General features: G+C 41.3%; 1 protein-coding gene across 2 annotated transcripts in view; it reads left to right on the forward strand.

Moving 5' to 3' along the window:
- The window catches only part of ITPR2 (inositol 1,4,5-trisphosphate receptor type 2), a 246663-nt gene that overhangs the window by 58931 nt on the left and 164986 nt on the right, over nt 1-22746 (forward strand). For both annotated transcript variants that reach the window (XM_072923748.1, XM_030263492.4), the window contains 11 exons: nt 1655-1699; nt 11476-11630; nt 13004-13103; nt 13224-13384; nt 15581-15722; nt 16469-16627; nt 17547-17719; nt 19859-19978; nt 20079-20264; nt 20861-21112; nt 21962-22106. In XM_072923748.1, the coding sequence (XP_072779849.1) occupies nt 1655-1699; nt 11476-11630; nt 13004-13103; nt 13224-13384; nt 15581-15722; nt 16469-16627; nt 17547-17719; nt 19859-19978; nt 20079-20264; nt 20861-21112; nt 21962-22106 (1638 nt within the window). The remainder of the gene's footprint in view (nt 1-1654; nt 1700-11475; nt 11631-13003; nt 13104-13223; nt 13385-15580; nt 15723-16468; nt 16628-17546; nt 17720-19858; nt 19979-20078; nt 20265-20860; nt 21113-21961; nt 22107-22746) is intronic.

Consider the following 22746-nt stretch of genomic DNA (forward strand, 5'->3'; position numbering starts at 1 on the left):
CTACCAGCAATATCTGAGGGTAGCATAGAAATTCAGCCTTCCTGTACCTCCTCTGCACCTTTGCTGGAAGGCCACGGTGCATGGCTGCGACTGAGGGCACTGTCTGCTAATTTTGTCTCTTCTTGATGGGGGACCAAAGGCAGAGAGCTCAGCTTGGCTGCTAAAATTGGGACACCAGGATTATTTTAAGGTGTCAGGTGGACAAATGTCATGCTGAAAGAACTGTGGATGCTTAAGAAGGAAGCAAAGCTATGAGAAGACAGTTACATATGTGTATAAGTTCTAGTTTTTTGGTGCTCATCTCATTTTTGTTGCTGTATAGCTGTAGCAAGAGGGACTTGGAGTTGGGAGACTGTGACAGTGTCAGGGAGGAGCAAAATGCAAGATTTGAGACAGGTGTCAGCACAGGGAGGAGAGCAAGGTCTCTAAATTAGGTTTGTAATGGTAACATAGTGGCTAATGCAAAAAATGAAATGGAGACAGAATAAACCCTTGGTTATTTCTGTGTTAGCACATCAAGTTGTGACACACAGGAAAGGTATTTTCAGCTATTTGACAAAGATTTGAAAGTTTTCCTCCTTTCTTCAGGCTCATATTGTGGAGAGGAGCAGGCATTTTGAGGGGTTAAAGAGATAGAAATTACTATTTTTTAATAAAGGGTTATCAAGGTAACAAAATCTCTTCACAACAGTTGTCTGTGTAATGTTAGATGTATGATAATGTAATATTGAAAAGTTCCACTGGGACTTGTGCATCTTGCCCTGTGCAATTCTCTTTACAACCTGTAATTACCTAAGAGCAAAATTGTCTTATATAGCTTATAATCTTACTTCAGCATTTGCAGCATATCCTGTGTCAGGGAATATTGGTAAATATTGACACAAAATTGTTTCTTCGTGTAAATCAAATCTTGAAAGGTTTCATGTGCAGCCAGTGAGTGGGTGTGTGTGTTTTTGTTTATTTGTGAATATGTCTGCCTACATAATCCCTCATTTTATAGGCTGCACATTTTCCTTGTCAAAAATATGATATTAAACAGCTTTTAAATAGTAATACTTTAAATTTATTATTGTTTAGCATCTTTCATCCAAGCTTCTCATAGTACCTTTAGTATTAATTTATGCCTGATGTGACCTAGAAAATATTATCCCTGTTAATAATGGTTAAACAGAACTAGAGTGTAATGAAATAATTTTCTCTAGTGGCATTGTCACTCCTGTTTCAAAGATGTGTTAATTCTGAGTTCACAGTCTTCTCCTGTAAAATATCAGTAGACATAGCAAATGTTATTTTTTAAAATCTCAATCCAGGGTCAATCCTACAAGTGATAGTGTGTGCATGCGTGTGGGTCACTGTAACTGGCTGCATTTAAAATAGTAACTGTGCTTTCTTCATCTTTTTTGGGTTTGGTTATTTGAGATTCCTCTTGAGTTAACAAGCTTGATTGCAAGATGCTCTTTCTAGAGGTGAGGGCATAGCCAGCTAAGTCAGCCAGAAATTGAAGCAGTAAGTCTTTTACTTTCACACTGCTTCTAAAACTCCACTCTCCTTTTGCAGGGTGGAAACATAACAGAGAACTGAACCAAACCCTCTCCCCCATTTATGAAATATCTGAAAGCTATTGAGATAGTATTTGACTTCTTTTCTTTTCCAGCTTAACCCACACTACCCAGAAGGTAATAATGAAGGAAAAGCTTTGGTAAGTGGAATTTATATGTTGCATATAATCTGGGGAATGCTGTATCCTTAACCTAGCACATCCTGACATATGGAAGCTCTTTAGAGCTTTCCTTTTCCTTATTATTTCAGCTGCTGGGGTTGTTTTCTATATTCTGTGCAAGGTAGGATGCATCTCAGAACTGGCAATTCAGAAAGTTTTCCCCCCGTGCTGAGGCAAATGATAAGAAACTTATTCAAATTCTGCATCAGTGGCATTAGCTGAAGCTGTTGTGCTTGTTAGCTGACTGCAGGTATGAAATGTATTTATTCTTCTCAGCTGTGATGTGTTACTTCATGGCAACAGCCTTTGCCATCAACAGCATTTTAGCTAATTTTGACTAATGAGGCAAGGCCAGACATGGAGATTATAGTGTGTGAAGGAAATGGAGTTAAAACCTTCCTTGGGGGAATCTTCCTGTTACTAAGTCAACAAATATTCCCAAAACCACTAATTCCTCCATCAAATTCATGAGATTGCCTTGGAAAGGCTGAGATCTTCTTCAAAAAATTCAATTTAATTTCTTTCTGCTTGCCTTGCGGGCTTTTGTTCTTTAAGAGGATACATTTTCAAGTTTTTCTCTGCACAGGGAAGAAATTTTTGGTTTTTCATGACATGAAACCCAAGAATCTTACAAAATCACATGCCTTGAGGACTGCAATTTTAATAAAGATGGAGACTTTCATAGGTGTTGGCAACATTGGTTTTCCATCTTCACTGATATTTCACATTAGTGCTGATACTGCAATAACAGCTAAGCTGTCCAGAAAAATGAGAATTCTCTCCTATGAAAATAGAGAAGTTCCACCAGCTGTTTCTCTTTTGTATTGGAGTGAAACTTGAGGCCTTTGGAGCTTTGGAATGGAAATCAAGATCAGTTCTAGTATTCCTCAGTGAGTAGGTGTTAGGCCCTTGTCACTGAGGAACCAATCTTATTGTACCACACCATCCTTATTTATGGTGTAAGTTTTCCCTCTGTAGTAATTTCAGTTCCTCTAAATAGTTAAATATTCTCTGGACTGGATAATGACAAAGGCAGAAGTGTAACCTAAGCACAAATGTTAAAGGTGGCTTCACTATCAGCTTGGCTTATTCCTCCTGGGTATTGGTTTCAGCTAAAACCCCAGATCAGATAAATCATATTAGAGAAATACTCCAATAAAAAAGTAATCAAAGCTGATTGATGATCAAAACTGATATCTCTGTGAAAATTTTAATTTGTGCAGTCAGTACTTTCCTATGAAAGATGTTTTGTGGAAGAACTTCTAGCAATTTTTGGTGACACCTCCATGTAAATCAAAGCCTACAGGCTCTATATGTGTGATAAAAATCCTTTTGGATCCTTCACCCCTTTATAATCTTGTTGGAAATGTCATGATTCAGCAATGGCTATTTAAGCCTTCATTCTGCCCTGGAGCAACCCAATATAGAAACTTCACATCCCTGTGCAGGAATTACAATGATGCAGTGTATTGAATTGTCCCTCAAAAGTAAAAGAATCTTGTAATATTTGGAGTTCTTTGAGGGTCAGGTATGTCAGTCTTGTATCCAATAGCACATAACACACAGCTTTCCTTGCTCTGTGATTATCATTTAGGGTTTCCCTGCCTGGTCACAGCCTAACGGACTCACAACAAAGGCATCTTCTTTTCCATCCTTTGAAAAAATTAATCTTGGAATACTGCCCATGAAGTAAATCTGGAGGGAGGAGTTTGAAGTGGACCTACCCCAGCAAAAACTGAAGAATGAGTAGCAGGGAAATGGGAGAAGAATAAATGAATCCTTGTGGCTGAAGGGCTGAACCTGTAGCCTTTGCCCTTGAGGCCAGGAAGGCCAATGGAATCCTGGGGTGCACTGGGAAGAGCATTGCCAGCAGGTCAGGGGTGATCCTGCCCCTGTGCCCAGCCTGTGTGGCACATCTGCAGGGCTGTGTCCAGCTCTGGGCCCCTCAGCACAGCAGGGCCATGGAGCTCCTGCAGCGGGGCCGGCGGAGGCTGCAGAGATGATTCAGGGCCTGGAGCATCCCTGGCAGGGAAAGGCTGAGGGAGCTGGGGCTGTGCAGCTGGAGAGGAGCCCCAGCTGAGAGGGGCCCTCAGCCCTGGGTGTCCCTGGCTGCAGGGAGGGCTCCGAGCAGGGCCCAGGCTCTGCTCTGGGGGCCCAGCAATGGCACCAGAGCCACGGGCAGGGACTGAGCCCAGGAGGTTCCACCTGGGCAGGAGGCACAACTTCTGTCCTGGGCAGTGACCCAGCACTGAGCAGACTGTTCAGTTCAGTGGGGGTGTGGAGTCTCCTCACTGGGGATATTCCAGACCCAGTGGGTACAAAAGAAAGTGGCAAATCCAATATTTTCACCATAAAAGAGCAAAAGAGGGACCTCTAGAATGGCATAACATACATCTAGATGCTAAGACCATTTTTTTTTTAAGTTGGAAATTCATTTCTTACCTCAACAATTTATGCTAAGAAGTGCAATACGATTGGAAGTTACCAATCTGAGAGATTAAATCTAAGTGTGAAACCCTCAGCTTGTCACTCACAACCAGCGGTCTGCACACTCCTGTGACTAGATTAATATTCTTAAAATTTTGTAGTTCTTATAATTAATTTCTTATAAATTTCTTATAATTTCTTAAAAAGGGCCTTGATCAGGCCCTTTGTTATTTTTAAAATTCCAAACAGTATTTTTAAAAAAAATACAGTGGTTAACAAATACTATTACTGAGTTTGCTTGTAATTTGGAGAGCTGTCTCAGGTAAACTACACCTGCAAAATCATAAAAAGTAGAAACAGTTGGATTCTTGGAACTGTTAGTGAAAATCACATTTCTGTTTAAAGAATGCACAGTATTTCTAAAAATTAGAGTCCCCAGCTGGGGATAGCCTTACCTTGGAACTGAGCACTTCCATCCCATACTGGCTGTGTGGTTTGGCGGGGCTGGTCCTTGGTTTTGGGCAGGGAACTGAAGCAGAATCTGTGGGTTTGTGCAGCCCCTCGAGCCCCTTTGGCCACCGAGGTGAGGCCTGCAGCCTCTCTGGCAGCCGTGCCCCTTCCAGCCGGGCATGGGGGGAGCCCTGGCAGCTCTGCCTGGGATAGCTGCAATGGCCTGGGAACAGAGGGCTTCCAGATGCTCTCTACATTGAGAGTGGGGTTTTTTATTGTTAAATTTGGTGGTAATTTTCTTATGGAAATGTATGCTTTTGTGGTGAGAGGGGCCCTCAGCCCTGGGTGTCCCTGGCTGCAGGGAGGGCTCCGAGCAGGGCCCAGGCTCTGCTCTGGGGGCCCAGCAATGGCACCAGAGCCACGGGCAGGGACCGAGCCCAGGAGGTTCCACCTGGGCAGGAGGAACAACTTCTTCCACAGGTTGCCCATAGAGGGTGTGGAGTCTCCCTCAGTGAGGGGATTCCGGAGCCGTCTGGACACAATCCTGTTCCCCGTGCTCCTGAATGGCTGTGTGGAGCAGGGAGACGGCACCAGCTGACCCACTGCGGTCCCTTCAGCCTCACCCATCCTGGGACTCCTTCTTTTCTCTGCTCGGGCTGTTGGATGAAAAAGTAGCAGTTCCTTCTCTGTTGGTTTTAAATCAGCACTGCCATCTGTGCTTTCTGTGCCGTGCTGGACTGCCCAGCCTGTGCTGGGGCTGCTTGTGTGTGTTCACGGCCTGGTTTACAAGGCCCGATCCCACTTGCTCAGGCAACTGAATTTTGGGAAGCAGCAATGGAGAAGGGTTTTCCATGATGCAGCAGTGGGCACAGACACCAAGATTCTGCCTAAGCACATCTTTTCTGCCTTGCCTTAAGTGACTCCAGAGTCTGAAAGGGTTTTGGTGCCAGAGAACATAAATATTACTGGAAGTTACCAGGACTTCTGTTCCCATGCATTAAAGGTATGTTTGGACTGAGGTTCATTGCTTGTTTATGAGCTGCTTCTTGACAATCCAGCCAAATTGTCTTGTGAAGCACTGTTTTTAATTCTTATAAAATTTGGCCTTACAATGAGTTGATTAATATTCCCACATCTAAGCTCCAGAAGATTTTTTTTTTAAAGTGGGGAGACTTTTTGGAGATTTAAGGGTCTTATCAAAAAAGGACTTCTCCATCTCTTAAAGTCTAGGAGATTGTAGTATATAATGTAAAAAAAAATGCAGTGCTCTGTATTAGAGCTCCCACTAAACCCCAAATTGGTGGTTTTCATGCTGCAAATTACTATGCTTGTTCTAAGGAAAGAAATGTACAGCATCAAGAAGAATGCTACAAACATCAGGGAAATGTCAGGAACAGCTGGGACCCTGGCATTTGTTAGTGCCTTTTTGTTAAAGGCTGACTTTGGATGGGTACCTTATCTCCATTTGTCTGCATTTTCATGAGAGGACTAATTCTAACCAGTTCCAATCTGCCTTTTATTGTTGAGATATTTTTGTTAGGATTGAGACTGGTATGCACTTATGTTGTAAAGAAGTTGAGCATTTCTACCATGGGCTGCCAGGTGCAATTGGATCTATCTCCTTTGACTAGTTTATATATCTTTATGAATTCCCAAAATTCTGCAATTCTAACTTTTCCTTCTTGCTGCCAACCCAGGAGATTTTTTTTTTCCTTATAAACACTGTAAATTAATTTGTTTGGGGTTTTGTTTTGGTCTTGGTTTTTTACCTTCCAGGAATGATCTTTATTGAATTATATATTTTATATTGGTGATGCAGTTTAAACAAGTAGAATAGATAATCTGAAAAACATTGGAAAAAAAAAAAAAAAGAAAATAAAAATGATCAGCTTAAAAATGGCAACTTACATAAAGCCAGCAGTCAGACCACTGGGGAAACTGGGGGGAGCAGGGGAGACACGGATGCTGGCGAATTATTATTCTGCTGTTGCACACGGGTCTGAATCAGCTCTGGAAATGCATACATTGTTTCTTACAGAATGTCTCTGGCTCCTAACAACAGGATTGCAACGTGATGTCTCTGCTAAAAATGTGATGACTCACAAATGAGTCAACAGTGAAGGTGTTACAGGAGGCTAACTGCTGTGCTGTCTGCCAGGGCTCCTAGCAGGCAGGAGCAAGGCTGGCCATTCATTTACTCCATTTTCTTCTCCTAAAGAATTTTTAAAGTAATCTAACCTATGGAGTTCTGCTCACGTTACTGCTCTGTGAAAATGCTGTTTTTCTAAGAGCCTCCTAAACTGGGTTAACGTGTTGAGATACCACATTGCTCTGGATTTAACAGGCATTTTCAGAACTCTGGCTGCTATTAAATTTAATTTCTGCTGAAATCTGTAGTGCAGCTTAATGTATTCACTCAGGAGCAGGGCATTATCCTTGTCTGTCTCTATGCCACAAGAGGTGTCTTCACCAATTGGAATTGTAGATTTGGTTTCTAAAAGAAAAGGTATTTTGGGTCTGTCTCATGTTTTTGGATTGCTTTTTGCAGTTGAAATGAAGGCCCTTCTGTAAGCAAAACTTCACATAAATCTCTTGAATTTTAGGTATGATGCTCAGTTGAGTTAAATAAGGAAGTTTTGGGGTAGTAGCAATTAGTAGCAAATTCTGTCAGGAGCTGTGAAAAGGGTTATCTGCTGGGCTGTAAGTCTTGAGGACAAATGTGCTTGGACCTGAATATATTGCCACTGATTCCAGCATGGGATTTGTCTCTCCTTAATTTGCCCTCCGCTTGGCAAGCAGTATGTTGGTGCTGTTTTTTCTCTTTAAGCTTCTTTTAAAATCATGATGCACTGTAAATCAGTGGTGGTAGCCCGGGAGTTACTGTGCTGTGGGCCTGGATCAACATTTCCCATTCTCACCAAAATGGTGGTTTTTCTCAATACCTAGGACTCTTTTTTTGGATGTTCACCCTTTGCTTTTCTAGGTGGGTCCCACCTGGCTGTGCTGTGGGGGTTTGCTCAGTTCCCCTTCCTGGGTGTGGTTATTGAGCTTTGCTGCTGCAGAATCAGGCTGGGGGCTCACAGCCCTCTGTGCCAGGGCACACTGAGGTTTTCTCAGGCTGAAGGAGCTGACTCTGCTCTTTGTACCACTGATACTTATACTGGGTTGTTTGGAAGGGGTGGGTCCAACTCCAGCTGGACAGAAGCAGAACTGAATGTGTGATCCTCTTGATCCTTGTGAGTGATTTAACCAGTGAAGTGATTGCACCTTCCTCACCTTGGATATGTGTCTGATGTGACTTGTGACAGGCTGTTGCTAGTTTGTTGTAGTTTGGGACAATCAAAGGTATATACATTTTCCTTCCAGGAATGTACTGTTTGGTAATACTGTTTTATCCACATTTCTCTGTACTCCTGGCATGTAATTCACTTGGGTTTTTTTTCTTTTTTATTAAGTCTTGGAAGTGCTTTCCTTGGCTGTCACTGACCACATTGCCAACATCTCTGAAACTGTTCCATTGGCTTTCCCTCACATTGCTTTAAGTTGAATTTTCTTCTCTCTGCGTTTGAGTTCCTTTGCAGTTTTCTTCTTTTCTCTTAATTAAATCCAGTTTTGCTGGCTGTATCTGCTCATATGCCAGTTTCTACCTGAGCAAATGTCATCTTGTTTCCATCTGCTTAGGAATGCAGTGCTTCTCCTGAGCTATTGTCTAATTAATTTAAACTAGCCTAGTACTTTCACTTTTTTTCCACATCCTCACATGGACTCATCTGCTGATTCAATAATGGCTGGGTTAAGTGCAGTTTCTGACGGCTGCTTACTAAATTTAATTTATCGTGAGAAGCTTTCTGTATGCCAAGTGTATCTCCCACACAGGCATGTGCACGTGCACTGGGACATAAAATGAGACATAAATACAAATCCATGTTTGTTCCTATGTAATGATAGCATTGCTGTCTCTCACGTACCCCTTGTATAAAACTTGTTTCCAGAGCTGTCAGGTTGGGGGTCACTTCTTGTTATATTTTTTTTTTCCTGTGAGTAGTGCTTAACTCCCATAACCCAGGCTGAGTTGTGATATTCAGATTCTGAAATAATGCTGTAAGGAGAGTTCTGATGTTTGTGGAGGAGTTCAGCCTGGAACTGCTGTACAGCTCTTGTGCAGGTCTGATTTTGCTCAGCTAAGCTTGGCATTGCAGTTAGCTGTGTTGCAAGTGCTGCCTTGCCCTCTGAGTTGGAATTTCTTTTTAGGCTAGTAACCAGATCTTGCTCCTATGTCTGCCAGCTGCTAAGCCTGGTTGGTGGGATTTAGGGTTGGTGAACTCGTTGCTCAGCTGGATCTGTACAACTGTTGGGGTCATCAGGGAATGAGCAGGGTTAGCCCCAGACTGCTGGGTGAGTTTGTCCACAGAGCCAGTGGTTGGTGTGAACTGCTAAAGCACAGGAGATCTGCCTTTGACTCTGCCTCCTGCCAGCTCACCCACTTTATATACTGGTCATGGTGTTCTGTGATGGGGAATATCCCTTTGCCCTGTCTGGGTCAGGTGTCCTGTCCATGTTCCCTCCCAGTATGGTTTCATATTTTGGTCTGTATTTTATTCAGAGCCCCAGGATAAAAAGAAAGTGTCCTGCCTTTTTGTATACCAGTCATTTCAGTTTGGAAATTATAGTGAAGTGGGTAGTTTCTGGGAAACCTTAATTAGATTTCAATGTAAGTTGTGGAAAGTATCAGAAAGTTTGGATGCTGTTCTAAACTATCCTGTACCACTCACCACTTTACAGACCTCTGGAATTTTCAACTGGATTTCCAGTTTTCTGTTTTGTTATGAAGTGTAGGAAGTAGTTTTTGATTTAATATTAGACTCTGACTCACACCTTTTAAGCTCTCAGGAGGATTTTTTTATTGTTTCTATGCCTTTTCAGTTTGTGTCTCATCACAAGTATGTAAAACAAAATATGTCTGGAAATTACAAAAGCAATTTGCTATTTTCTCAATTCTTGCATATAGGTTAAATTTTTTGTGCATTTTTCTTTACTATGTTTGGGCATGAGATACAAGAGGGTGTGGGGACTGCGAGATGAGTTTACTCTGGTGCGAGTTTTAGGAGATGGTTGTTCTTTGTCTTAGTAAGCCTTCCTCTCAAACACTTGTGGCAGTACCCTAATGACTAGAGGACCCTAACAAAAATTTATTTCTGTATTGTTTTTCTGCTCTGTCCATCCTTGATAGAAGTCATGGCATGGAAAGCTGGCATTTTGTAAGCTTGGTAATGAAAAAATGGAGGTTTTGGAAGGATTCAAGAAGTGCCTTGGAATGAGTTGATAACTAATCCTTTCTTCCATAATTTCACTCATCCTTGATTTGTTGTTTACTTTCAGTTGGCGATCTGGATAATCAAAGCTTTGCCCTTGATTATCCCTTACAGTTTGGTTTTAATCAAGCTATTAATGCAAACAAGTACAGCCTGGCCTTTTACATTGTACAGCTCTTCCTTAGTGGTGTATTGTAAATCATTATAATAGCATTTCATGCTTCCAGGGTCGGATTTTTTTCTCTTTTGGCTTTCCTCATTCCTCTTCTCCTCTCCCTCTGTGATGTATTTTGTGTACAAGAGTGGCCCTGGGCTGCCAGTCTCTTAATTGGTGATCAGTCTTGTGTAAGATGTGTAACTCGGCACCCCAGAGGAGCAGCTTTTACTCACACCAGTAATTTTGTTGGTTGCTGTGTGGTTATGGGCACAGACTCTGAATGACTCCATCAAGCCAAGAAATGTTCTCAGGGAAGGTGGCATTTGGAGTCTGTAGGCAAAGATATGGAGGTGACTAAAGATTGGAGGATGGTGCTGCAGGGTCAGAAAATTCCAGTGAACTCTCAGCAGATGGTGGGAGGAAGATCCCACCTTAGCTCACGTGCCTTGGTTGAGTAACTCTGTCCCTTGCAGAGGGGTAAAATCAGACCTGTGTTGGACCAGCCACAGTGTTATCAGCTTGTGCTGATTTGTGTACAATCAGATTTGAGATTTGTAATACAATCCAGCTGGGGCTTTGTCTGCCCCCCTTGCCATGACAAGCTGGTCCTGATGGAACAGATGGTCTGGCTCTTTCTGTTTGAGAGTGTCCACGGGACAAGAGGAAATGGCCTCAAGCTCCTCCAGGGGAGGTTCAGGTTTGGCATCAGGAATAATTTCTTCTTGGAAAGGTCTGACAAGCGTTGGAAGGGGCTGCCCAGGGAGGTGATGGAGTCTCCATCCTTGGAGGTATTCAGGAAACAACTGGACATGGCTTGAGTTTAGTTGACAAGGTGGCGAGTTTAGTGACAAGGTGATCCAAGGCTGGACTCGATGATCTTGGAGGTATTTTCCAATCTAAATGATTCTGTGATTCTCTGAAAGCATGCTGCTCTGATTCTACAACCTAAGAGGAAAAAGCCATCAAACTTACATAAAACAACAATGGATTGAAGGAAATTGCTTACTTTTAAAATCCCCTACTTGTCTAAAAAAAAATAAAATAAATCTAATATTCATTAATTCTTATGTTTCAAGTGTGGCCCTTTCCAGACCAGCACTGTGTAGTTGTCAGGTGGGAGTGAGGGGTCTGCAACTACTGCAGATTTTTTGAAGTTGTAGGTGTCAAATAAAGCATATCCGGTGCTGCAATGCCTCTTTAGCTTGTGGCCTGCTGTTCTTCTAATGACTGCCTGAGACGCCGTGGAGCAAAGTGCATCCTTTGTGTTACTCCAAAGCCAATCACGGTAGATTCTTGCTAGAAGGTAAAAAAAAAAAAAAAAAAAAATCATATGTATTACTTGTCTGCAAGGTAATTGAAGAATATCTAATGGGCCCTGATGCAAGCAAATAACCCTTGTGCCTAATCAGCAGAGAGACGGCGACCTTCCTGCTTCAAAGAAGAAACGCCAGGCAGGGGAGAAGATTATGTATACTTTGGTCTCGGTGCCACATGGAAATGACATCGCATCTCTCTTTGAACTGGATGCCACCACCCTTCAGAGAGCTGATTGCCTGGTTCCAAGGTAAAAAAAAAAGAAATGAAAAAAGGGCAGAAAATAGTGCTGCATTGACAGGGTTTCTTCCTGGCATTATGCTGGTGAGTAAAGCATAAAAAAGGCAAACATGAGCAAGTATTATCCTTCTGTCAAAATTTGAGGAGTGTTCATGGATAAATAAGGGATGTATAAAACATGATACTGCTGCTGTGACTGGGTAAAATAATTATAAGGATAAAACAAGTGACACTTCGTCTGTGAAGAGAAAAAATAATGGTCTAAATATTGCACAGAGATCTGTGTGAGGATAGAATTGAGCTCTGTGCACTGTTTGAAAAAAAATGTATTTTTAATAGATTTAATTGAATTGTTCCCAACAAAATAATATGTGGGGTGAGCTGGGCTTCTGTTTCCCTGACATATCATGATGCTACTGAGCACATTTTTTATTCAAATGTATTCAGCAAGTGGCTTCTGGGTTTCAATTGTCAATATTTGAAATTTTAGCTGTGTAACATAGCTGAGATTGGTTAGATAAGTCGCACGGTGTTGGTTGTGACTGAATGGGCTTGCAGACACTTGGGGCTGGTTGTTATGAGGGTGGATTTTAAAGCTGGGTACCCACAAATACTGATGTATGTGACTTTGAAGTGTTTGCTGTGCTAAGTTCTGCCAGATAATTTGCTTACTTGAATGCTCAAAAGCCCATCAGCGTGAAAGGGAGACTGTGAATGGAGACCACAGTGAATATATTTCAAAAGTAAAATTCAGAGTTAAAATTGTAATTGATTTCTCAGCTCTGCTTTTTGATAATACCACAGATTATCATATGGAAAGAATTTAGAAGGATCTCATATCTGCTCTTTGTTCGCTTGATTTTCAGTTGAGTACTGGTACTGTAAATGCTTGCTCTGGAACAAGGGTTTGCAGATCATAATGATGAAGCTGTGAAACCACGGTCAGCTTTACTTTCTGGCTTTGTGCTGTGACAGCTTAAAAGGATTTGTTATTCTGCAGGAAAAAAATAATAAAAGAATTGGGTTTATTCATTAAATGTATTTCTGTTCAGATGGGATTTTGTAACATCTTCCTTTGAGGTTTTTTTTCCCCTTAAAGAATATTTTACTCCTAGATTTATGTAAATACTTAAACTCAGCGCTCTGCACAATCCCAAGATGCTGGCTGTTCTTGTTGCAGCTCTGTTCTGGGTGAGAAAGAAGGAGTCAAGGTAAAAGGGTACTGCAGTGTCTTTTAGGTCCACCTCCTCTTTTTATTGCAGTGGCTGGCATGGCTCCTGCTCTCCAGCCTCATGCCACAAGCAGATGCTGCAGAGCATCTCACTTGCCCACCTGGGCTCAGGACTGATCCATCTCATCTTCTGTTTGCTCTGTCCCCTTTAGGAACTCCTACGTCCGACTGAGGCACTTGTGCACCAACACTTGGGTCACCAGCACCAGCATCCCGATAGACACTGAGGAAGAGAGGCCTGTGATGTTAAAGGTAAACAAAATCCCAAACTCACTCCTGAAGCTGTCTCACTTCTAACCTCTGAAATGTGCTTCATACTTAGGATAAAGGTAAGAGGATTGCTCATCCACTTTAAACCAAAAATGTTTGCAGATTGGGACGTGCCAAACCAAAGAGGACAAGGAAGCTTTTGCCATTGTATCAGTTCCTCTGTCTGAGGTCAGAGACTTGGACTTTGCCAATGATGCCAACAAGGTTTTAGCATCAACTGTTAAAAAGCTGGAGAACGGAACAATAACCCAGAATGAAAGGAGGTTAGTGAGTTTTATTTTTTCCCCTGCTAAATTGGTATTTGGTTACTCATGATTACATAGTCATGGGTAGGTGATATCCACATGGACAGAGGCAATTGGGAGAGGGCACTTCAGTTCTAAGAGTGCCAGCCTGGGGTTAGATTCCACCTCTGTGAGAGCATCCTTGCTGTACCTCAGGCTGATCTGTGTATCTCCTGTGTAAAAGGGGGGTAAACAGCACTTCCCCAGCTCACTGACCCCATAAATTAATGGATTTCCAGGATAAATCCCTGGGCAAATGTCTTTGTCTGGACTTCATTTGGTAATCTGCTTCTGAGCTATAACGTGAGGGTGCATTGCATCTGATTTTCATGTACAGGAAAGCAGCACTTCAGGGCTCTGGACGTGTGTCAAGTTCACCACACTGCAAACCTGCAAAAGCCTTGGAAGGAGGTCTCAGTGTGACTGAGAAGCTGCTCCATTTGCTTTCTCACATCTATTTCCCCCTGTTCTCTTTTTCTATTTTACATCAATTTGTTGTTTACCCTTGTATTCATCCCCATTTTGTCTGTGGCACTATTAGAATGTCTGCTCCTCACACCCTCCCCTGAATCAAGGGATTTTGTTGTGCATTTGTTGTATATTGTAGCCATATGTATGTATGCACAAATATATGTAGCCAGTGATGTAGTTCACTATTTATCTTCAGCTGCCTGTGGTTAAACTGAATATAAGATAGCATCTCTGGCAGTGTGAATTTGTAACTGTAATATATTATATACAGCTTTTCTTTTTTTCTGAAAATGTTGATTTTTGGTGATGGAACTGAATTTTCACAGTCAGTTTCCAGTAGAAATTAGACCAGTTGATTTAATGTCATTACATGCAGATGTTTAATGCCTGGGTGTTGGGACTCAGCCTTGAGAAGCTGTGGGGGCCATTTCACGATTGAGTTGACTCAGAGAGGGATACGACACTGTCCAGGTGGGACATCCCTGTATGAACTTGTCACTGTCAGTATTGTCAGGTCTTGATGTTGTCAGATTGGTACAACAAACACGTAAAACAATTCTGAGCTGTTTTCCAACAATGCCATTATTTGTTAGTTGTTGTGACTTCCTTTGGAAAAAAAACCCAAACCATCTTCTTCCTGCCTTATCATCTTCTAGCATAGAGAACTAGAAGTCCCAACAGTTTATACCTTATTGCTCCATCCTATAGCTTCCTTTTCTACTTTATTTTGTGGGGGTGGCACACACCTTGCTGTTTTCCACAAGAGGCCTGAAGCTTTCAGTGCTAAAACTCACTCAGAGGGTTTAGGTGAGCAGCCCAGCTCACTTGTAAATAATGGGAACTTTGCTTCTGGCTCCCACAGGTGACTGAAAATCTCTTGGGGATCTTTCTGCCTCCTTCATAGCTGGCAGATTTGTTAGCTATAGACTAGACATTGACCAAATTGAGATGGTGCTGAGTTTTTAATGTAAAAGACTGCTGGTGCTATTAAGGGATATTCTTTGAAATCTGTGGACATCTGTGTTTCTCACTGCATGTCTGGCAAGGTGTTAGTAACAAGGAGGCAGCAATGACTTTGTGTTTTTTTCCCATTTATATTCTGTCTTTTTGTATTTTCTGAAGGTGGGAGAGAAGGAATTACTACTGCCTCTGTGTTTAGCACCTGCTTCTGAAAAATCTTTTGTTTAGCAAAGAGTGAAACAAATAGTTTCTGGGGTCAGTATATATAGGAAAACTGTTATATATGAATATATATATGAACCAGTTTCATGGGTCAGTAGGGAAATTATCTAGTGGCAAAATGTTTTTATTCCTCTGGTGAGTCCATCATCTTGTTTCATGGATCCGTGATAAAGCATAAAAATCCATGCTAGGCTGTGTGAGTTTCTTTTTACTGCTCCTGGGCCTTGAGGCCACCAGGTATAGATTTTGGGTCTCTGAAAACTGTATCAATCCAGCAGCCTGTATTTTTCTCTTGTTTTCCCTCTGGTTGTTGTTTAATGCCTTGATAAACAGCCCGTGATTGATTTAAGCTTCTGCTGAACCAAGGCTTGGAATACTTAAGTACATGTCAAACTTAACTTTGCAGTGGTGGAAGTTCCATTTTGTCAGGTAAAGCTTAGCATAAGTGTGATTTTTGTTCTTAATGAATCCTAGCAAGTGTTGAGTGACTGTTTATGGTAATTATTTATCTATTCATTCTAGGTTTGTAACCAAGCTACTGGAAGATCTCATTTTCTTTGTTGCTGATGTGCCCAATAATGGGCAAGAAGTCTTGGATGTGATCATTACCAAGCCAAACCGGGAACGACAGAAATTAATGAGGGAGCAAAATATATTGGCTCAGGTATGTCCTACTGTGTTAACAACTTATTATTATACAATCTGTATCTGCAAACAGATTGTAGGAGAGAGTGATGTGAGAAAAAGTTATTTTTGGGTAAGTTGGCTTATGCCATGTTTGGTTTCTCACTGGATTGGGTAGAAATGGCACTACTTGGTCAAAGCTCATCTCTCTAAATCAGAGTCAAGCACAAGGGGCTGTAGAGGACTCTCAATTTCATGTGTTTCTGATAAGATTTAAGATCATATTTGAGAGCAAATTGTTCACAAAATTTGAGACAAACACAGAACGTGGTCCCAAGCCTGCAAGTGTAGCTCACATAGTGCCCCTGTGGAACTCTGACTTTGTTTGCATGAGGGCAAATTTGCAAGTAAATAAAATTAATGTCCATTTTGTCAAGTCAACCGAAAGAAATTAAAAAAAAGGGGGAAAGGATAAGACTGGACAGAAGCCAGTGTTGTCCTCCTTTTTCATCATTGAATTATCCAAAGTTAAGACATGGAACTGTTTAAAGTTGGGGATAGTAAAGAAAAAGCAGTATCAATCAGGTTGGTGGGAAATGTAAAGCTAACCCAAATGCATAAAGGTGTGATGTCTCAGATTGTGTCCCCATTTGTGTTTAGTCAAGGCTGTTGTGATGGTCCTGTCAGAGGACATTTCCATTGTCTTTGGTTTCTGCTGAACTTCCATTCTGAAAGTTCAGCAGAAATCGGGGTCTGGTTTTCACTCGGGATTTTGATTTTGAACAGATATTTGGCATCCTCAAAGCTCCTTTTAAGGACAAAGGTGAAGGATCAATGCTGAGACTTGAAGACCTGGGTGACCAGAGATATGCTCCCTACAAATACATGTTAAGATTATGTTACAGAGTTCTAAGACACTCCCAACAGGACTATAGGAAGAACCAGGTCAGTGGTATTGAGGATAATTTTCCTCCTGATTTCTGTAATTACATGTCCTGGGTTTGATGTGGTGCTCTGCACTTACAAGTGGGATTCTGTGGTAATGGGGGAAGGTCTTTTTTTTTTTTTTTTGTGTGTGTGTAGCTTAGTAGTGGTGAATTGAAAGTTCAACAATGAATATCACAAATTCACTTTGTACTTTTGCAGGCTCAGTCTGAGACTGGGGTTCACTGCTTCATTCATGAGCTTTCTGTTATTAAAAGTATGTTCTTGGAGTCTGGATTGCAAAGTGGGAAATCTGCAAAGCTGTTTCTCTTGCTTAAATATTTGTAGAGGGATGGCAGTGAGTCAGAGCAGAGGTTGTTATATCAGGTAGCCTGATTTCCCACTGCTGGAGACTCCCTGTGGGCAAGAGGTATTTCAGAACCCGGACTAAAGGGACTGGAGATAAAAGCCTGAACTGCTGTGTGGCTTCTTTGTTTTCTTTCCACTGTTTTACAGAAATATTTCTCTCCTGAAGGGAGAGAAAAGGAGGAGGGAAGACTCGGGAAAATAGCTTCTTAAACACTATAAAAATCTTTTAGTTTTTCTTTTTTTTAAAGAAAAAAAAGAGGTTGCCATTTTTTTAATTTGATATATGTTTTCATTGATTCATTCCTTTGGTTTATGAAAGAATGAAAAGAGTTAGTCATCCCTAATATGGAATCTGTTTCTCAGGGTACATATTTGAGGTATTCAGAAGTTCTTTTATACAGGCCAGTTCAGAGAGCATTGATTTTAGCAATTTTGATTGCTAACTAAGCAATTTTTTTTAGCAATTTTTAGTTAGCAATTTTGATTGCTAACTAAGCTGGGTGCCTCTGGTTCTAAAAGAGAAAGCATTACTGCTCAGCAGGTCATCATGGGAATTTTTCCTTTTTTTCAGGAATATATTGCTAAGAACTTCTGCATCATGCAGTCCCAGATTGGTTATGATATTCTGGCAGAAGACACCATCACAGCTTTGTTGCACAACAACAGAAAACTGCTAGAGAAACACATCACGGCTAAAGAAATAGAGACGTTTGTGAATTTACTCAGGAGAAATCGAGAGCCAAGGTTTGAAGTGGTCCATGTAGCATTTTTGCAGTAGCTGTGAATTGCTTGCTATTCATTGCTTTGGTGTCTCTTTCTTCCTGTTTTGACCTGGCAAACAAAAACCCCACCTGTACAGAAAGTATTAGAACTACCTGTAATTCTTGGAATTAAACCATCTCCACGTTTTAAAACTAGAGCTTCCTGAAAAGAGGGCTTATACATTACAGGAGAGCCTTGAAAATTTGGTCTCAGTTCTGACTGGGGCCAAGAGAAGTTAAGAGAAAGTTTAATTTCTCCTGGCTCTGCAGCTCCTCTGCAAAACTGCCATTTGTGCTGGTTCCCCTGATAATAATCCTGGTGTAAATTATACACACATATAGCTTTTTCTAAGCTTTTATTAATATCAATTTTCCTGCAGCTTCTGATTCCAGGTCAAACCTGAAAAAGGCCTAGGACAGTGAAGATCCAATAAACTTGTGTCCTAGACCGAATTTTGTTCCAAATTAAAATTTCTGGCCTTGAACTTCATACAGCTGATTTTTTTTTTTTTAATAAGCTTCAGATCGGAATATAGAAGAAATTGATTTCGTTATTTTAAAGTGGAAAAATCTCTTTATTATTGGATTTTCAGTTTTAAAATGAACAAAGTAATACAAGTATAAGAAATGAACATACTGAAGGCCATATATTGTCCCCTGTAATTGTGAATACCATTTTCCAGGTAGCCTTTAAGGATGTTGCCCAAGGCCTTAGTGTTTCACTGCTTCAATTATTTTCTATATGCCTGTTTGGCCTCACTCTATAATCTGATTGCTTCTCCCATGCTCAGCTGGGTTGGGCTTGGTCAATGTGAAGAGGAAATCACAGGATCAGCTCTGTCTCTGAAGGGTCTGTGTTTATTGAAAATTGCACATTGCATTTTCTTGTGGCCGAGATGTAATGGAATTTGTGCTATAACCACATAATGCAACTGCTGTGTATCCACTTCTTTGAGGAATTCAGGAGCAATAAATGTTTCCAAATTGCCCCTTGCCAGAATGTTGTAATGTGAACAGCAGAGGCTTGATCTTGATACTGATTTTTATGGAGAGTTTTGTAGATTTTCGCAGCACTGTTGGGGTAAGTGAGAATGGTGGCATTCTGCTCTAAAACACATAAGCTACAAAATTAAAAACCTCCCTAAGTTTTGGCTCCAACCAGGTGACTTCCCCAAAAGTCCATGTAATTATATGTTGTTTGCTTAATTTTATCTTTGTGATTACTATGCACTTTTAATTACCAGTTACCACAAAACTTCATTTCAGTTATGGGTGGATTTTTTTCATAAGTCTACCCTAAAAAGGCTGTCTGTACTCACCCACTACAGTTCCCAGACTTTAGCAGAGCTGTGGTCTGTGCTAGAGGTTCAAACTGTTGGTTCCTTGGATGGCTGATAGCAGATGGTCAGAGTTTGTACCTGGATTTCTAAGAAAATAGAATATATAATGTGTGTGTGTGCGCCTGCTCACATCTGCTCCCCCACCAGCTCTTGAGCACCTTGCTCAGTTTTAGCTACAATTGCTAGAGGAGTGGTGGGCTCAGAGATACTTAATTCCTGTGACTATCATGGAAAGGGGAAACTGCATAGAAGGAAGAGGCCCTTTTTATATTGCAGTGTGTCAAAGGCTGCAAAATGTATTACTATTACTGCACACGTAGGAATCCCTGAAAAGAGACAAAACCACATACCTAATGAATGTCCCAGCTGTAAGGAAAGCCTCAGCCTGAACCTTGTTAAACATCAGAAGACCTACATTTGAGAGACAAATTCATAGGAAGCTGATTTCACTGCAAAGCTTTGTTCTTTTTGCCTTACATGGAATGACCTCTTTGAATGCAGAGTCCTATCTGCAGGTCCTGACAGATCTGCACTCTTCTCTGGTAGCCCAGCATTCCCTGGCAGTGTTCAAGGCCAGATTGGATGGGGCTTGGAGTAACCTGATCTAGTGGAAGGTGCTGTGAGTTGCAGGAGCACGAACTGACCAAGATCATATGTTGATTAAGATACAGAGTCCCTCTTGCCTACCCATCCTCTAGTGCTGAGTGCTAGAGATTTCTACTGCAGTTCCTCAGTAATGGTAAGTCTCATGTTCTGCTGCATCTGTGTTTTTTTGACTGCAGATTCTTGGATTATCTGTCAGACCTGTGTGTATCTAACACCACAGCAATACCAGTAACTCAGGAACTCATCTGCAAGTTTATGCTGAGCCCAGGGAATGCTGACATTCTCATCCAGACCAAGTGAGTATCTGTAATCAGCACATGCCACTTTTTGTTGTCTGCTCTCTTAAATTCCCAGAACTTTGCTCGTGGCTCCATTGTGAATGGTTTGTGTTTGCAGGCTGGTTTCAACCCAAATGGACAATCCCTTGGAATGCCCAGTCATCTCGGATGACATTGATGAAGAGGAAGTGTGGCTTTACTGGATTGACAGCAACAAGGAGCCTCATGGCAAAGCCATCAGGCACCTGGCTCAGGAGGCAAAGGAGGGCACCAAGGCTGATTTAGAGGTTCTTACCTACTACAGGTAAAACTGCTTATTCAAAGGGAAGAAAATGTAAACTCTCTGAAGATCCTCAGTGCTGTTCTTATCCAATTCATTTGCCAATATCAAAAACGGAAACCAGAATAGTGAAAGAAAAAGCCATGAAACCAGTTTCATGCCAGAAACTGAGACTAAGAGTTCATGTCAAGTTTTTTCTTGTGGGAGGTACCACAGTCTCTGCTGCCTATTCCAGGCAAATTTTGAGTTTCCTTTGCTCACCACATCTCTTTTTGTGTCTTTTATTTTGCCTCTTACCTTTTATTTATTGAGCTTTAATTTTAGGTTGTACTGCCCTGGAAGCAAGGCATGGCCTGAGAATTGAGTGTCCTGAGTGTCTTCAGGATTAGAGAAGAAATGGGATCATGGAATAATGTTTTACAAAATTGGAGCAACAACTGAACAAATAGTTTTAATGTCAACTTGCTCCCTTGCTTAACAAAATCACTCTTGTTATTTTTTAGGATTTATATCAGAAAGGCTCGCAACAAGCTTGTAACGTGAGGTTCTGAGGTGTGTTCTTTCATTTCCAACCAATTTTCTTGAATACCACGTTATTACCTTTTTTTTTTTTTTTTAAGGTACCAACTGAACCTCTTTGCAAGAATGTGCCTGGACCGCCAGTATCTCGCCATCAACCAGATTTCTGCCCAGCTGTCAGTAGACTTGATCCTCAGGTGTATGTCTGATGAGAGCCTCCCCTACGACCTGCGGGCTTCCTTCTGCCGTCTGATGCTGCACATGCACGTGGACAGAGATCCCCAGGAGTCTGTGGTGCCTGTCAAGTATGCCAGACTGTGGACTGAAATTCCTACCAAGATCACCATTCATGAGTGAGTTGGAAGTGTTTAAAACTAAAGCACAAAAGGTCTTTGTAGGGTTTGTCTTAGAACAAAGTGGTTGTAGATATCCAGTGGCCACAAAACATATGTGTGAAAAGGCATTTTGTTGCAGAGCATGGAGCTATTAATTATTGTTACTCTTGGAAACGTCAATGGGCAGCTTTCAATCATTAAATACATACATTTTATTTTTCACTACGTTTTATTCAACAAGCTGGAGAAAATGGAATGGCCTTTCCTCAGACCAGCTGAACTCCAAGTAATCCCATTGTGTCTCGCATGACAGGTTTGCTAGGCTGGAACTCGGTTTTATACCTCAAGTTCAACAGAAAACCACAGCTGGGAACCCAGAATTAAGACACAGCCTCTGTCCACAAACAACTCACAGAGGCTTTAGCCTTCACTTAGTGAAGTACTTAAGCATGTGTTAAATATAATTTTAGAGAAAGGACCATTGATTTCAGTGGAAACCCTGTCTGGCTCTACTGATTTGATGGAGCAGCAGCACTGGGATGCTCCCAGCCAGGGAGTGTCTGGCTGGAGAGACAGAGGAAGAAGCACAGCAGTGCAGCAACCAGTGTTGTTTTGCTAATGACCTCATTGAATTGCCACAGCAAGATTTTAGAGTCCTATCTGCCAAAAGAGTGGTATTATCCTGTCTATATTCTTCCCATTCCTGGTAGTGTTGAAGGGAAGGTTTGGGCATCCACTTTCCATGTTTCCAGAGCACTGAACTGAGTCATTTCAGAGGATTGTGATTGGTTTGTTTTTAATTTAGTGACAGCTGATCCTGATATCAGAGGTGTTCAATTTTCCTTCTTTCTGTGCCTTGTATTGTAGGTATGATTCCTTCACTGACTCTTCAAGGAATGAAATGAAGACAAAGTTTGCACTAACAATGGAGTTTGTAGAAGAGTACTTGAAAGAAGTTGTGAATCAGCCCTTTCCATTTGGAGACAAAGAGAAAAATAAACTTACATTTGAGGTATTTCTCAGCTATCTGCATCCTACTTACAGTATTACTCATTTCAGATAAGATGACATTGCTTTTTTCAAAATAAAGCCAGTCGCAAAATAAATGTTGGTGTAAAATAGCCTAAAGAAACACCTGTTCATAATTCCATTGTTCTTGGTGCTGACTGGTGCTGCAGAAAATAATAGTCTTGTCTGCTGTATTTTCCAACCTTTCCTTCCTTCTCCTGCATTTCCATGGAAGGAGGGGGATTTCTGGGGAGTACATGGTGAATATTCCTGCTCTTTCTACATTAGTGAAATAACTTGTTAAGGATTTGTCAGTTTAAGTAAGTGCTGTTTTCCGCATAGGGTATTACACTCAACAAAACACTCTGAATAACCTAATCCTGTGGTTTAAACACCATTTGAAATTCCTTTAGATAGGCCTAGATTTTCTAGCAAAGAACAAAGGGGAAATGGTTATAGCTTTTATAGTTCTTCCCCTGGCCTACTTCTCTTTGTTGCTTTTGCCTCTGGTCACCTGAAATCACCTCTGTGCAAACTTATCACAGTCATCTTACTCTTCTGCTGACTTCCATCTTCCCCAAAGCTGCTGCCTCTTTAAATAATTTCTCAGAGTCTTTCTTCTTGATCTTATATATTTTCACGGA

Source organism: Taeniopygia guttata, chromosome 1A (genome assembly GCF_048771995.1).
Source record: "Taeniopygia guttata chromosome 1A, bTaeGut7.mat, whole genome shotgun sequence".
NCBI classification, from domain to species: domain Eukaryota; kingdom Metazoa; phylum Chordata; class Aves; order Passeriformes; family Estrildidae; genus Taeniopygia; species Taeniopygia guttata.